Source organism: Prionailurus viverrinus, chromosome F2 (assembly GCF_022837055.1).
Source record: "Prionailurus viverrinus isolate Anna chromosome F2, UM_Priviv_1.0, whole genome shotgun sequence".
Taxonomy (NCBI): Eukaryota; Metazoa; Chordata; class Mammalia; order Carnivora; family Felidae; genus Prionailurus; species Prionailurus viverrinus.
This window is the reverse complement of record NC_062578.1, coordinates 17,532,728-17,549,593: the sequence shown is the minus strand read 5'-3', so window position 1 is coordinate 17,549,593 and position 16,866 is coordinate 17,532,728. Positions and strand designations below refer to the sequence as shown.

At 37.0% G+C, this 16,866-nt stretch overlaps 1 protein-coding gene across 2 annotated transcripts in view; it reads left to right on the top strand.

Moving 5' to 3' along the window:
* Positions 1 to 16,866, top strand: part of PPP1R42 (protein phosphatase 1 regulatory subunit 42) — a 53,700-nt gene that overhangs the window by 11,972 nt on the left and 24,862 nt on the right. For both annotated transcript variants that reach the window (XM_047841954.1, XM_047841955.1), the window contains exon 5: positions 580 to 696. In XM_047841954.1, the coding sequence (XP_047697910.1) occupies positions 580 to 696 (117 nt within the window). The remainder of the gene's footprint in view (positions 1 to 579; positions 697 to 16,866) is intronic.

Here is a 16,866-nt window from a genome sequence, read left to right as displayed (position 1 = left end):
ACAGCCAATGTTGATCCCTCTTGTTAATTAGCTAATTATTATTTTAAGTACCTCTGAACATGTGGATTATCAAGAGGAAACTATAGAGAGAGAGATAAAAATAAAAACCAGATATTCTTTTATTCTTACCTATGTTTCCTATTTTAAAAAACAGACAAAAACTGTTTCTTCCTGTAAGTACAAATCTTAGTGATATTTAATAGAAAATGATAATTTGCTTAAACTGAAATAAGCATTTTTCTACACTGTGTTAACATTTGTTTGCTGGGCATCTTTTTTCTTTATTGATTCCTGGCTTCTTTTTTCTATAAATCTCTTTTATATTCTGGAAAGGGAAAATCAGACTTATGAAGGAACTGTAGACAAAAATAGTAAGTCATATCACAATTACTGAAGTCCCAAAGTTATGTCTGAAAAAACATATGGCATAGAAACAAAATCTCCATTTTAATTTTCTTACCTAAAGAGCAAAACAGCCCGAACTGATAAATCTTAAATTTTTCACAGATTAAGATTTCTGGTTCCTGTATATAGTATTTAATTAGACTGTTTACTAATGCTAATTTATTTTTCTTACAGAAATCCCTCTCTATATTGAATATCAGCAATAATAATATTGATGACATAAGAGACTTAGAAATACTGGAGAATCTTAATCAGCTCATAGCAGTTGACAACCAACTTCTGCATGTGAAGGTAGTGTAAAGAAAAATTAGTTTAAGAATATTTACATGAAATTGTGATTTTAAAAAATTTTACATATCTATAAAATTTATTACTTTAAAAACTATTCTAGATTTACTCTAAAACTAGCTTATGAATCTCTACTTCTTAATATATTTATTTGCATAATTCTGCCCTCTTACCTGGTTTTCTCTTCCATACCCCAGTGCCTCCACCCCTCACCAACAGAAAGAAGTTTCTCTGAGAAGAAAGTATGTGCTTTTCCTCTCTGTATTATTTTGCCAGCAAATGTTTCCCTCTAGAGACTAGATTTCTTTTTTTTTTTTTTTTAATTTTTTTTTTCAACGTTTATTTATTTTTGGGACAGAGAGAGACAGAGCATGAACGGGGGAGGGGCAGAGAGAGAGGGAGACACAGAATCAGAAACAGGTTCCAGGCTCTGAGCCATCAGCCCAGAGCCTGACGTGGGGCTCGAACTCCCGGACCGCGAGATCGTGACCTGGCTGAAGTCGGACGCTCAACCGACTGCGCCACCCAGGCGCCCCTAGAGACTAGATTTCTTGCCACTTAACTGTGATCTCCCAATGAATGAATTTCTAGTAACTGGTATTAGATCTGAATTCTCTCCAGGCTGCTGCTCCTTGGGGAAGTACCTGGATCTTGAACTTATTCTAATTTGCACTAACTATATTCATGTCATCGTATGTCATATCATCCCATATTCATTCAGTTATTTATTCATTCAAATACACACTGAGCACCTACAGGTCTCTCAGGGACTGTACTATTCTGTGTAAATCAGAAGATGGAAGATTATAGTCCAGGGGCTCAAAAAACCTACAGTCAACAAGTAATGAAAAAACAATGTGATTCTGTTTTCGCAAGTATTGTGGTGGCACTAACTCAGCCTGGGGCTAGGGAAGGCTTCCTGGAAACAGTCGTCTGTAAGCTGAGCCCTGTCATAACCTCACAGTTTCTGATTTGGCAATGGGATGGCTTGTGGTATAAGTTCTTTACATGGAGGGACGCCTGGGTGGCTCAGTTGGTTAAGCGACTGACTTTGGCTCAGGTCATGATCTCGCAGTTTGTGACTTCAAGCCCCGCGGCAGGCTCTCTACTGACAGCTCAGAGCCTGGAGCCTGCTTCGTATTCTGTATCTCCCCCTCTCTCTACCCCTCCCTGCTCACGCTCTGTGTCTCTCTGTCTCTCCATAATAAATAAACGTTAAAAAAATTATTAAAAAAAAAACATTTATAATTTCTTTACATGGAGCCACCAGAGGAATGAAGAGCTTCTTTCTCCCATAACAGCGCTCTTGTTTTCAAAACTACTTCCAGACAGCTATCCACTGACCTTAAAAAAGTATTCCCTGGGGTGCCTGGGTGGCTCAGTCTGTTAGGAATCTGGCTCTTGATTTCAGCTCAGGTCATGATCTCATAGTTCATGAGTTTGAGCCTGGCGCTTGGCATTGCACTGACAGTGCAGAGCCTGCGTGGGATTCTCTTCCTATCTCTCTGCCCTTCCCCTGCTTGTGCTCTCTCTCCCTCTCTTTAAATAAACTTAAAAAAATTTTTTTCTCTGACCCTGTTTCCAAATTCATACCTATTACCTAGCTCATCCCATAACTACTATAAGCAGTAGATAATTACAAAAATAAATATTATATGTATTATACTACTAATGAATTCCTTAAAAACACCTAAAATGCCACTGATCAGGATGGATGTTTAAAATATAAAGACCAATAAGGAAGCATGACTCAATTAATTGTTTCAACTTACAACATGAAGGATGTAAGAAGTTCATGGGATAAATTCTGCATTCAAAAATACTTTAAGTTTTAGGGGTGCCTGGGCAGCTAAGCTGGTTAAGCATCCAACTCTTGACCTCAGCTTGGGTCTTGCTCTCAGGGTTGTGAGTTCAAGCCCCATGTTGGGCTCCATGCTGGGCATGGAGCTTACTTAAAAAAATTTTGGGGGGGCAGGGGGGCGGGGGGGCACCTGGGTGGCTCAGTTGGTTAAGCGTCCAACTTCGGCTCAGGTCATGATCTCACAGTTCATGGGTTTGAGCCCCGCATCGGGCTCTGTGCTCACAGCTCAGAGCCTGGAGCCTGTTTCAGATTCTGTGTCTCCCTCTGTCTCTGCCCTCCCCACTTGTGCTCTGTCTCTGTTTCTTAAAAAATGAATAAATGTTAAAAAAATTTTTAAATAAAACAAATTATTCTATTATGCTTTTAACTCTGAACAGAAAAATGAAAGTTTGATAATGGGACAAAAATTCTTGCCTCCAAATGATCCCAAAGGAAGTTTTTTTAAATGACATTAAGACCTAGCTATTTCACCTACAATAATTATTCTTAGGCAACATTAATAATGTATAACCAGGATAAATGTGTAACCAAAATAAATACTTTCATTACTATTAATTATTCATTCCAATGATAAATGTCTAAATAACCAAACCCTTTTTTTTTTAATATTGAACTGAATGTTACCTCCCCTGTGTAGTGTTTCCTGAACCTGTTACCATCAAGCTAGTCTATTAAAAATATTTATGGTATCATATGTGCCAGGCACTGCCCTTGGACTTCAGAAAACATGTTCTAGGCACTGAGGATACCATGATCAAGAAAGACAGGGTCTCTCTACCCTCAAAGAGCTTACATTAAAATGACACAGAGGAGGGAACAGTCAGAAAATAAATAAGCAGAGAAGATTGTGAAAAGGGCTATGAAGGAATTAAATAGGATGACATAATGGAAAAGGGGTCAGTGGATATTTAAATCAGGTTATTAAAAAAAGCCTCTGAGGAAATGACATTTATGCTGAGATCTGAAGAATGATAAAGAAACAATCTATGCAAAGAGCTAAGGAAAGAACATGCCAAGCATCAGGAACAGCAGGTGTAAAGATTCTGAGTATTCTAGGAACAAAAAAGAGGCCAATTTACTATGATAGGGACCCCAGTGCCTAGCTCAGTCTCTAACACATTGTGAGTGCTCAATAGATAATTGGTTGAATGAATGAAGAAGAAGCAACAGTATAACATAAGATTATGATAGGGGAGAGATCATAAAGATCTTTTAGGCCATGATCATAAGTTTGACTTTATTCTAAGTGCATTAGAAAGTCACTGAAAGGATTATATTTTAAAGATTTCTCTATCAGCTATGTGAAGAAAAGGTTGCAAGAATAACAGCAAAGAGATCATCTGGGAGACTACTACAAAGGTTTAAAAAAATGGTTGCTTGGAGATGAAAAGGAGTGACTGGATTGGAGGTATATTTTATTTATTTATTTATTTATTTATTTATTTATTTATTTATTTATTTATTTAAGACAGAGAGAAACAGAGCGTGCATGGGGGTGAGGGGCAGAGAGAAGGAGACACAGAATCTGAAGCAGGCTCCAGGCTTTGAGCTATCAGCACAGAGCCCGATGCGGGGCTTAAACCCACAAACCGTGAGATCATGACCTAAGCATGCCTAATTGTCCTACAGTGAGACCAATTAATTAGTCAACAAGCCTGTTGCATTTGTTTTCGTGAATGAAAAAGTAGCTAAGCATCACTAACCTGAAAATAGCTTCTAAAATCAAAGAGAGGGACACCTGCGTGGCTCATTCTGTTAAGCGCCCAACTCTTGATTTTTGGCTCAGGTCATGATCTCATGGTTCACGAGTTCAAGCCCCATGTCAGACTCTGCACTGATGACACAGAGCCTACTTGGGATTCTCTCTCTCTCCCTCTGTCTCTCTCTATCCCTACCCCTGCTCACACATGCACTCTCTCTCTCTCAAAATAAATAAATAAACTTAAAAAAATTAAAAAATAAAATCAAAGAGAAAGACAGAAACAAACATTTTTGGAGAAACTGATAATATGGAAGCAAAAAAAATCCCACTATAATTAATTTCTTAAGAGAAATAAAAAAGGATTCTATAACCTTGGAACCAAAACAGGATTTTTTTTAAAAAGGAACATTAAATGAATGAGAGGACTTCAAAATTTAGAATAAGATAGAAGAAATTAAATATTAAATTAAATATTCTCCAAGAAAGAACAAAAGAGAAAGAATGGAAAATAAGCAAGTAAAAAAGAAATGTAGAGAATTAAATTCAGGAGATCCAACATGTGACTAGTAAGAGCATAAGAATCAAAAAATAAGAAAAAAAAGGGAAATAAAATTGTATTTAAAAATGACATAGGGCTGCATGGGTGGTTTAGTCAGTTAAACGTTGGACTCTTGATCTCAGCTCAGATCATGATCTCACAGTTCGTGAGTTCAAGCCCCACATGCTGGAGTTCTCACTCCCTCTCTCCTGCCACTACCCCACTCATGCTCGCTCTCTCTCTATCTCTATCTCTCAAAATAAATAAATAAAAACTTAAAAAAATTCTTTTAAATAACATAATGGGCCATGATGTATTAACCAAAACAAGAATCAGTATCACATACACATACACGCATGCGCACACACGCACACATACACACACACATACACACAGAAAGCCAAACAAAATGTGTGAAACAACTTCTTCAGACACTGAACTATAAGCGACACAGGACTGTGGACTCTAAGACAATGAAAACAAACAAGGTGAGCTCTATAATTATCCCAGCTTTCTGCCTGAAGGCACTTTCCAGACCACAGTGCAGGGAGGGAAATAGCAAACAAGCCCTATGAAAATGTAAATCATAACTGGAGAAAAGCCACTCAAGAAAAAACATCTAGAAATGACATGGAGGATGGAATTAGAAGACAGGACTTCTAAAAAGCTATTATAAATATGCTCTAGAATTTAAAGGAAGCATGAACACAAACAGAAGGGAAATGGAAGATGCAAAGAAAAAAATAACTTTGGAACTGAAATATGTATCTAAAATGAAAAATTAATTGGATGGGATTAAAAGTATACTAGATATTATAGAAGAAATTATCAGTGAACTTAAAAGTATCACATTAGAACTGCTGAAACTAAGGTACAGAAAGTAAAAACACTAAAAGATGAGCAGAGCCTCAATGGCTTGTGAGACACAAGCACTCAAACATGTATGAAAATGGAGTCCTAGGAATAGGGGACTAAATGATTATGTCTCTTCAAAACTCATAAATTGAGGGGCGCCTGGGTGGCTCAGTCGGTTAAGCCTCCGACTTCAGCTCAGGTCATGATCTCACAGTCAGGTCCGTGAGTTCAAGCCCCGCATCGGGCTCTGTGCTGACTGCTCAGAGCCTGGAGCCTGTTTCGGATTCTGGGTCTCCCTCTCTCCCTGACCCTCCCCCGTTCATGCTCTGTCTCTGTCTCAAAAATAAATAAATGTTAAAAAAAATTTAAAAAAAACCTCATAAATTGAATCCTAATCCCCACTGTGATGGTATTTGAAGGTGAGGCCTTTGGGAAATAATTAGGTCTCGAGGCTAGAGTCCTCATGAATGAGATTAGAGTTGTTATAAGAAGAGAAAAGAGAGTAGGGTTTTCTCTCTTAGCCATGTGAGCACACAGTGAGAAGTCAGGCATCTAAAAAACTAGGGAGAATGCTCTCACCAAATCACAGTATCTGCCAACACTTTGAAAAAAAAAATTTTAACGTTTACTCATTTTTTGAGAGAGAGAGACAGTGCAAGTGGGGGTGGGGCAGAGAGAGAGGGAGACATAGAAACCAAAGCTGGCTCCAGGCTCTGAGCTGTCAGCATAAAGCCCCATGCAGGGCCTGAACTCAGGAACTGTGAGATCATGAGCTTAGCCAAAGTCGGACGCATAATGGACTGAGCCACCCAGGCACCCCTACACTTTGATCTTGGACTTCCCAGCCTCCAGAATTGTGAGAAATCAATGCTTGTTGCTTAGGCCATCCAGTTTGACAAGCAGCCCAAACTAAAACAGAACCAGAAAATATCTTTGAAGAAATAATGACCTCAAGGTACTCAGAGTAGTCAAAACCTTCTTGAAAAAAAAAAAAAAGTTCAAGGATTCACACTTTCCTATTTCAAAATTTACTACAAATCTATAGTAACTAAGATAGTGTGGCATTGCCATAAATGTGAAACTGGGAATCCAGAAATAAACCTTCACTTTTATGTTAATTAAAAAAAATTTTTTTTCTCTTAACATTTATTTATTTTTGAGACAGAGAGAGACAGAACATGAACTGGGGAGGGTCAAAGAGAGAGGGAGACACAGAATCTGAAACAGGCTCCAGGCTCTGAGCTGTCAGCACAGAGCCCGACGCGGGGCTCAAACCCATGAACTGTGAGATCATAACCCCAGCCAGAGTTGGATGCTTACTCGGCTGAACCACTCAGGCACCGCATTTATGACCTTTATTAGACAAAAATTTCTTAGATACAACTCCAAAAGTATAAGTAAAAAAATTAATTAATTAATTAAATGAAATAAAAAATTTTTGTGCTTCAAAGAAGACCATTAAGGAAGTGAAAAGGGGCGACTGGGTGGCTCAGTCGGTTAAGTGTCCACCTTCGGCTCAAGTCATGATCTCATGGTTTGTGAATTCAAGCCCCACATCGGGCTCTGTGCTGACAGCTCAGAGCCTGGAGCCTGCTTTGGATTCTGTGTCTCCCTCTCTTTCTGCCCCTCCCTCTGTCTATCTCTCAAAAATAAATAAACATTTAAAAAATTAGAAAAAAAAGGAAGTGAAAAAGATAAGACAACAGACTGGAAAAAAATATTTGCAAGTCCTATATCTGATAATAGACTTATGTACAGAAACTCTTGCAACTCAGTAACAAAAAGACAAATAATCCAATTTATAAGTGGGCAGAGGACTTGAATAGATATTCTACAAAGAAGATATGCAAAGTGGATAATAGGCACATGAAAAGATACTGAAAATCATTAGTCATTAGGGAAATGTAAATCAAAACCACAATTGTGTACCACTTCACACCTGATGAAACAGCTATAATTAAAAAGACAGATAATAACCAGTGTTGGCAATAATGTAGAGAAGTTAGAACGCTCATACTTTCTGAGGAGAATGTAAAATGTAACAGTCCTTCAAAATGTTAAATAGCATTACCATATGACACAAAACTCCACTAATCACTATACACCAAGAGAAACGGAAACATACATCCACAAAAAAAGTTGTACATCAATGTTCACAACATTATTCATAATAGGTGAAAAGTAGAAGCAATTCAAATGTCCATCAACCAATGGATGGATAAAAGAATGTGTATGTGTAATCACAAGGAAAAATTTTTGGCAATAAAAAGAAATGAATACTGATTTATACTACAACATGTATAAACTTTGAAAACATTGCACAAAGTGAAAGACACCAGTCACAAAAGACCATGTATTGTACGATTCCATTTCTATGAAATGTCCAGAATAGGTAAATTGACAGATATAGCTATATTATTGATTGCTTAGGGCTAAGAGGTTGGGTAAATATAGGAAGCAATGTTAAAGGGTACAGGGTTTCTTTTGGGGTAATAAAAATATTCTAAAATTGATTGTACTGATGATTACACAAATCTGTGAAAATATTAAAAATCATTTAATTGTATACTTTATTTTTTTAAGTATTTTGAGAGAGAGGGAAAGATAGAGAGACAGCAAGTGCACAAACAGGGGAGGGGCAGACAGAGAATCCCAAGCAGACTCTGTGCCGATGATTAAGCACCCCTTAATTGTAATATTTTACATATGTGAATGTATGGTATGTGAATTGTGTCAATAAGGCTGTTGAAAAACAAAAAGCAGGGGCACCTCGATGGCTCAGTCAGTTAAATGTCTGACGCCTGATTTTGGCTCAGGTCATGATCTCACAGTTCATGAGTTTGAGCCCCACATCAGGTTCTACATTTACAGTGCAGAGTCTGCTGAGGATTCTCTCTTTCCCTCTCTCCCTGTCTCCCCTCTGCTCTTTCTCTTTCTCTCTCAAAATAAATAAATAGGGGAGCCTGAGAGGCTCAGTCAGTTAAATGTCTGACTTCAGCTCAGATCATGATCTCAAATTTTGTGAGTTCGAGCCCCGCATCAGGCTCTGCACTGACAGCTCAGAACCTGGAGCCTACTTCGGATTCTGTGTCTCCCTCTCACTCTGTGTCCCTCCCCCACTTGTACTTTCTCTCTCAAAAGTAAACATTAAAAAAAATAATAAACTTAAAAAATAAATTAAAAGCAAACAACAAAAATGTAAAAATATAATTGTCCCCAAATTCCCATATTTGATGAAAATCATAAACCCACAGAAGCTCAATAAAACCCAAACAAGAAAACCACCAAGAAAATTACACCAAGGTGTACAACCATAATAAAATTGCTGAAACAATGATAATAAGAATATCTTTGGAGCAACTACAAAAAAGATAGAGAGAAAGGTGAGAATTATCACAGAAAGGTGTAGAAAAAGGTGAGAATTATCACAGACTTTTTGTCAAAAACATTGCAAGCCAGAAGACAATGGAACAGCTCTGAAGTGCTAACAGAAAAAAAAATATCAACTTAGTTATATATCCAATGAAACTATCTTTCAAAAAATGAAAGCAAAATACTGTTTTCAGATAAACTAAACTTGAAAGAATTTGTCCCCAGGAGATCGACACTACAAAAAAAAATATTAAAGTTCTTCAAGGCAAAGGAAAAATGTTAACAGAAACTTTTATCTACACAAATGAGAAAAATATTAAAAGTGGTAAGTGCAGGGTAAATACTTTTCACATTTTTTAATTCCTTTTAAAGATGATCAGTTTTTTTTAAAGCAAAAATAATAACCACAGACCATGAGGTTAATGACATGTAAAACTAAAATGTACGATAACAATAGCAAAAATGGGAGGGAGGGTGGAAATGGCAATATACTAAGGTTATACATGAAGTGATGTCATTATTTGAAGAAATTCTGTGCTGATTTAAAGATGACTGTTCCAAACCCTAAAGTAACCACTAAAATTAAAAAGATGTACGGAACTAGTCAGTAATAGAGAGAAAATGAGATGCAAAAATAGGGGAGAGCAGGAATAAAGGAAAAGGGAACAGATGAAACAAATAAAAGATGGTAGTTTTAAATTCAGTTATATCAGTAATTGTAGTAAATGTAAATAGTCTGAATATTCCAATTAAAAGGCAGAGATAGTAAGACTGGATTTTAAAAATCCAATCATGTACTCTCTATAAGAAACATACTTTAAATATGAAGATATATAAAGGTTAAAAGTAAAACCATAGGGAAATATATACAATAAAAACAAATAATAAAATAAGAAAGCTGCAGTGACGATATTAATATAAGATAAAACCAACTTCAGGATAAGAAATATTACCAGAGATAGATAAGGAAAATTTATGGTGATAAAAAATGCCAATTCATTAAGAAAAAATAACTATCCGGGGGCACCTGGGTGTCTCAGTGGGTTAAGCATCCAACTCTTGGTTTCTGCTCAAGTCATGATCTCATGGTTGGTGAGTTGGAGTCTGTGTAGGACTCTGTGCTAACAATGCAGAGCCTGCTTGGGGTTCTCTCTCTCTCCCCCTCTCTCTGCCCCTCCCCTACTCATGTTCTCTCTCTCTCTCTCTCTCTCTCTCTCTCTCAAAATAAATAAACGAACTTAAAAAAAAAAAAACAATTCTCAATATTTATGCACCTAACAACAGAGCTTCAAAATGCAGAAAGCAAAAATTGACAGAAGGGAAATAGATAAATCCATAATTGTAACAGAGATTTCAACACTCTAAGTAGCTGATGAACAGGTAGATGGCAAATCAGGATATAAAAGATTGGAGGGACGCCTGGGTGGCTCAGCTGGTTAGGCGGCCAACTTGGGCTCAGGTCATGATCTTGTGGTCGTGAGTTCGAGCCCTCCGTCGGGCTCTGTGCTGACAGCTCAGAACCTGAAGCCTGCTTCAGATTCCGTGTGTGTCTCTTTCTCTGCCCCTCCCCAGCTCACACTGTCTCTCTGTCTCTCAAAAATAAACATTAAAAAAAATTTTTTTAATTGTAACAACAGAGCCAACATGAATTAATCTAATTGACTCTCACAGAACATTCCATCTAACAACAGTAGTTAGAATATTCACCAAAATAATCCATATGCTGGGCCATAAAGCAAGCTCCATAAACTTTAAGGAACTGAAATTATATAGAGTATGTTATTTGACCACAATGGAATTAAATTAGAAAGGAATAAAGGAAAGATATCTTTAAAATCTCCAAATATTTGGAAATTCAGAAACACACTTTTAAATAACCTCTGGGACAAATTAAAAAATCAGAAGGGAAGTTTGAAAGTATTTTGAAAACAAAAACTTGAAAATTTGTGGGCTACAGTAGCCTAGTGCTTAGAGGGACATTTATAGCTTTGAATTCCTATATTACAAAAGAGGGAAAATAATCTAGCTTCTACCTCAAAAAAGCAAGAAAACTAAATGAAATTCAATTCAAAAAAAGGACATAATAAAGGTAAAAGCAGAAGTCAATGAGATAGAAATATAATGACTACAGACAAATCAATGAAACCAAAAGCTGACTCTTTGAAAATATAAGTAAAATAATCAATTCTAGGTGGGCTGATAAGAAAACAAAGAGAGAAGACACTAACAATATCAGAACAGAAAAAGATATCACTATAGCTAAAAGGATAATAAAGGAATATTGTAAAGAACTTTATGCCAATAAAGTTGAAAGTTCAGGTAAAACGTAAATTCCTTGAAATACAAATTAGAAGAAATAGAAATTCTATATAGTTCATATCTATTAAATAAATACTTATAAATAAAAACATTTCCACAAAGAAAACTCCAAACCCAGATGACCCCTTGGTGCATTCTATCATATACTTATATGATAGATAATATACAAATCATACCAATCTAGGGGCTCATGGGTGGCTTGGTCAGTTAAGTGTCTAATTCTTGATTTCGAATCAGGTCATGATCTCACATTTCGTAAGTTCAAGCCCCAAATTGGGCTCTGCACTGACAGAGTGGAGCCTGCTTCAGATTCCATTTCCCTTTCTCTCTGCCCCTTCCCCCTCTCAAAAATAAATAAACATTAAAAAAATTTTAATTAAAAAAAAACCAATCCTACACAATCTCCTTTAGAAAATAGATAAGCAGGAAATATTTCTCAACTCATGTTATCAGGTTAACATTATTTTCCTATCCCCTCCAATATTACAAGAAAAGAAAAATACAATGAATGAAATACATAAAAACAATAGCCCCCATGAACACAGAAACACATGTCCTTACCAAAATATTAGCAAATAAAATCCAGCAATATATATATAGATAATCCATAATGACCAAGTGAGATTTATCCCAAGAATGAAAGATTGGTTTGACATTCAAAAATCAACATACCATACCAAACAAAATAAAGAAGAAATATGATCATCTCAACAGAGGCATAAATGCATTTTTAAAAATTTAACATACATTTCTATTTTTTTATATGAAATTTATTGTCAAACTGGTTTCCATACAACACCCAGTGCTCATCCCAACAGGTGCCATCCTTGATGCCCATCACCCACTTTCCCCTCCCTCCACCCCCCATCAACCCTCAGTTTATTCTCAGTATTTAAGAGTCTCTTATGGTTTGCCTCCTTTCCTCTCTGTAACATGTTTTCCTCTCCTCCTCCTCCCACACATTTGATTTTTTTTTTTTATTTTTTTTTCAACGTTTTATTTTATTTTTGGGACAGAGAGAGACAGAGCATGAATGGGGGAGGGGCAGAGAGAGAGGGAGACACAGAATCGGAAACAGGCTCCAGGCTCTGAGCCATCAGCCCAGAGCCCGACGCGGGGCTCGAACTCACGGACCGCGAGATCGCGACCTGGCTGAAGTCGGACGCTTAACCGACTGCGCCACCCAGGCGCCCCCACACATTTGATTTTTAAAAAATTCTCAGCAAACAATAAATAGAAAAGAATTTAACATGATAATTGGCATTCATGTAAAATCTATAGAAAACACCAGTTAATGATGAGAGACTAAATGCTTTCTTCCTCGAGACTGGGAATAAAGCAAGGATGTTTATAGGAGAAGTCTTAGCCAGTGCAATAACGCAAGAAAATAAAACAAGCAACACTCAGTTTGGAAAGAAGGAAATAAAAATATCTTTACTTGGATACATATAAAATAAAAAATCTGGTGTGCTTGAGTGGCTCAGTTGATTAAGCATCCAACTCTTGATTTTGGCTCAGGTCATAATCTCATCATCATGAGATCTAGTCCTGTGTCAGGCTCCACACTGAGTATGGTGCCTGCTTAATATTCTCTCTCTTTCTGGAGCAACTGGGTGGCTCAGTCAGTTAAGCGTCCAACTTTGGCTCAGGTCATGATCTCATGGTCCATGAGTTTGAGTTCTGAGTCAGGCTCTGTGCTGACGGCTCAGAGCCTGAAGCCTGCTTCAATTCTGTGTCTCCCTCTCTCTGCCCCTCCCCTGCTCATACTCTGTCTCCCTCGCTCTCAAAAATAAACATTAATATTAAAAAACAAAAAGTTCTCTCTCTTTCTACCTCTGCCCCCTCCCCTGTTCATGCTCTCTCTAAAATAAAATATAAAAAATATTTTTAATCATTTTAAAATCCATAAAAAGCTATTAGAACTTATAAAATAAATTTAGCAATGCCAGGATACAAGATCAATATGCAAAAATCAATTTTTACATACTAGCAATGAACTGGAAAATGATATTTTTTAAGATGCCATCTACAAATCATGTCAAAAAACATAAAATACATAAGGATAAATTTAAGAAAATACATGTAAGGGCTGTACAATAAAACACTACAAAATACTACTAGGAGAAAGTAATGAAGACCTAAATAAATGGAGATAGGTACCATTTTCATGAATTAGAAGACTCTATATTCTTAAGGTGTCAATTCTTTCTAAATTAATCTATACATTCAACACAATCCCATTCAAAATCCCTGCAGAACTTGGGGTAAGCAAACTGTATTCCATGCAGAAGAATATTATCCAACAATAAAAATGAATGAACTACTGATGCACACATGGGCAAATTAAAAAACATTATACTGAGAGAAATAAGGTAGACAAGAAAAGAGTACATACTGTATAACTCCAACTATATGAAACTCCATTTATATGGAACTATATACAAATGTCTATAGTACCAAATGTATCAATAGTTGCTGAATGGGAAGGGGAAGTTGACTGGAAAGGGCCATGAGTGAATCTTTTGGAATAATGAAAACATTCTGTCTTGATTATAGTGATTGTCATATGGATGTATATGATTTAGGTTTTTAAATGGACGCATATCGTATGTAAGTTACAACTCAATAAAGTTAATTTTTAATATTAGAAAAACTTTCAAAACCAAAGGACACGAATTTCCAGATTGAAACTGTCTCCCCAATGCCAGCACAGTGGATGGAAACTGACCCATATCCAGGTTCAACCTTAAAAGTTTTTAGGACATCAGGAGTAAGGAGTTCCTAAAGATCTTGACAGAGGGGGGGGGGAAAAAGATCATAATACAAAAAATCAAAATGGAATTATAATTATCAGACTTTCTAGTCTGATAGACTATCAGTAGATAGACTGTGGAAGACAGAAGAATAATATCTCCAAAATTTTGAGATAAGAATATTCAAAATCTAGAATTGTATACTCCATCAATTTTTCAATCAGTTATGAGGTATAAAATATCTTTGAACATGCATGCTCTCAAAAAAATGTATATTCCACATGCCGTTTCTCAGGCAACCCTTGAAAAATGAGTTCCACGGGGCGCCTGGGTGGCGCAGTCGGTTAAGCGTCCGACTTCAGCCAGGTCACGATCTCGCGGTCCGTGAGCTCGAGCCCCGCGTCAGGCTCTGGGCTGATGGCTCAGAGCCTGGAGCCTGTTTCTGATTCTGTGTCTCCCTCTCTCTCTGCCCCTCCCCCGTTCATGCTCTGTCTCTCTCTGTCCCAAAAATAAATAAATGTTGAAAAAAAAAATTAAAAAAAAAAAAAAAAAGAAAAATGAGTTCCATCTAACCAGGGCAGAAAACTAGGAAAAGGGAAGACATAGGATCTAGGAAACAGGAAAAAGGCTAAAGAAATTCCCAGAATGGATATGAAGGGACTCTGAAGTAAAGTCTTAGGACAGTATCTACCAGCCCAGTTTACAGCAGGCTGAATTGGTGATAAATACACAGAAAAATAAGCAGATAATCAACCAATTTTTTAACTGTAGGGAAAATAAAAAGCAATCATGGTACATTATGTGATTTAGCTTTGAACAATATTTAAGTGAGCTTAATTACATAGTCAATAAATACTAACTAGATTAACAATTTTACTATAACTCTATTGACAGGATTAGGGAAGGGAAGTTTATTAGGGGGGTGGAGTGGTACTTATGAGAATTATATCATCATCTTCCACAGTAGGAATTCAGTAGACAAATATCTAAGATTTAAAAATCAATAAACAGCAGCTGTTATTTAGTAAAATGTGGAGGTAAGTGTGTGTAGGGATAGCTGTAGAAATTAAAAGAGGTTTTGTTGTAAGCCCTCAAGTACTCTTTAAGTTTTGTTATAAACCCTATGGTCTTTTTTTGTTTTTAACAGTGTTGATTGCATTGCTTTAATTTTTAAAAATCTGATTTAAAAATGAATGATTGTAAGGAACACTTGGTTATAGAATTTTGTTATCATATACCACCATATCCCCATTACACTGAGAGCCTTTAAGAGCAAGGAATTTTTATTGCCTTCAGAATTCCCAAGAGTTCAGCCCAGTGAGTGCTTGGCACATAACAGGCACCTACTACATGTTTACAGAATAAATGAAGAAAGGAACAATAAAAAATATTCAACCATCTGAGGAAGGAATGTAAACCATTCAGCAAGTTCCCGAGGCTGGGCTATGCCAAAAGTTGCTTTTTCCTCCCATAGAGAGAAGATACTCAGGGAGTAAGGATTAAATTTCAAGTTCTTATATTTCTAGCAAGGAGACAAGTGATTTAAAAATTTTAAATGCACAGCTTCTTGGAAGAGGAATATAGACTTGCCTAGCATTCATTTGAAATGTGCTCTTGTGGTCCATTTCAAATCATCTTCCAATGGCTTAGTAAAAGGACATGTTGAAGTTTAGCAACAAAATATTAACTTGTTTCTTGAAATGTATTATTGGGGTCAGTGTCTCCTTTTTTTTTTTTTTTTTTTTTTGCTTTTATTTTTCCATTCTTTATGCTCACTGATTGAAGCTGCCCCAAAGCTGCTGACATCAAACCCTGTGCCATGGGAGGGAAAGCTCAATGTGCCATACAGAAGGTCGCTGACATCCATCCTAAAAGTCTTCAACAGCAGACAGCTTTGTGCCATGGGGAAAAAGAAGTGAACATCATTAGAGACTCCTAACAAAACCCTATAATTACCCAAGGTTTTTAGCAACTTAGAGCAGCCGCTTTTATAAGGACATCCATAGCTTCCTCACATACACCTACAGAAAATACATGAAAAAGGGCGGGGGGTTCGGGAGGGAAAATAATGGTTCCTTAGAGAGTTAAATAACTTTGAATCTTCCAATCAAGATTTTTGGTTTGAGCAGTGAGAACGGTATTTAAGAAAAATTAAAAGGAACACATGTAACAACAACAAAAAATACCGTCAGGGCAACTAAAAATCCTGAGGCTCCGTGGAAGGAATAAGAAAAGGAAAAAAGAAAAGAGAACTGGGTCACTAGCAAATACAGACATTCCCAAATGATGCCCATGCTCTAGCCTACTGAGGGTACCAGAGCCACTAGTAGCTACAGCTACATTAGAGGTAGAGGCACAGGATATGGACCCGTTAAGAAGCTTCCTGCTATTTGGGATTTCATTCCCCTTCCTTCACACCTTGTACAGACCCACAGCTGCCAAAGACTCCTTCTCCCAAGATCCTCTAACCCTGCCGTCATTTCTCCTATTCCCTGGTCCAAAGCTGATCCAGGTCAGAGATTCGAGGCCGGTGGGGGGGAGGGGGGTGGTGGGGAGGGGGAGGTGAGGGAGACAGGTGAGGGAGACAGAGGACTAGAGGAAGAAATAGAACAGAAAATAAATCCTGTCTTTGCTCTCTATGTCTGTGGCCCCTCTAATCAGCGAATTTTTCAAAGTGGTTCCATATAATTTCTCCTTTATAATTCCTGTCCTCCTTCTAGCCTCAGATCCATTGATTCATTGCATTCATTTGTTCATTTCTTCTTATCCATTC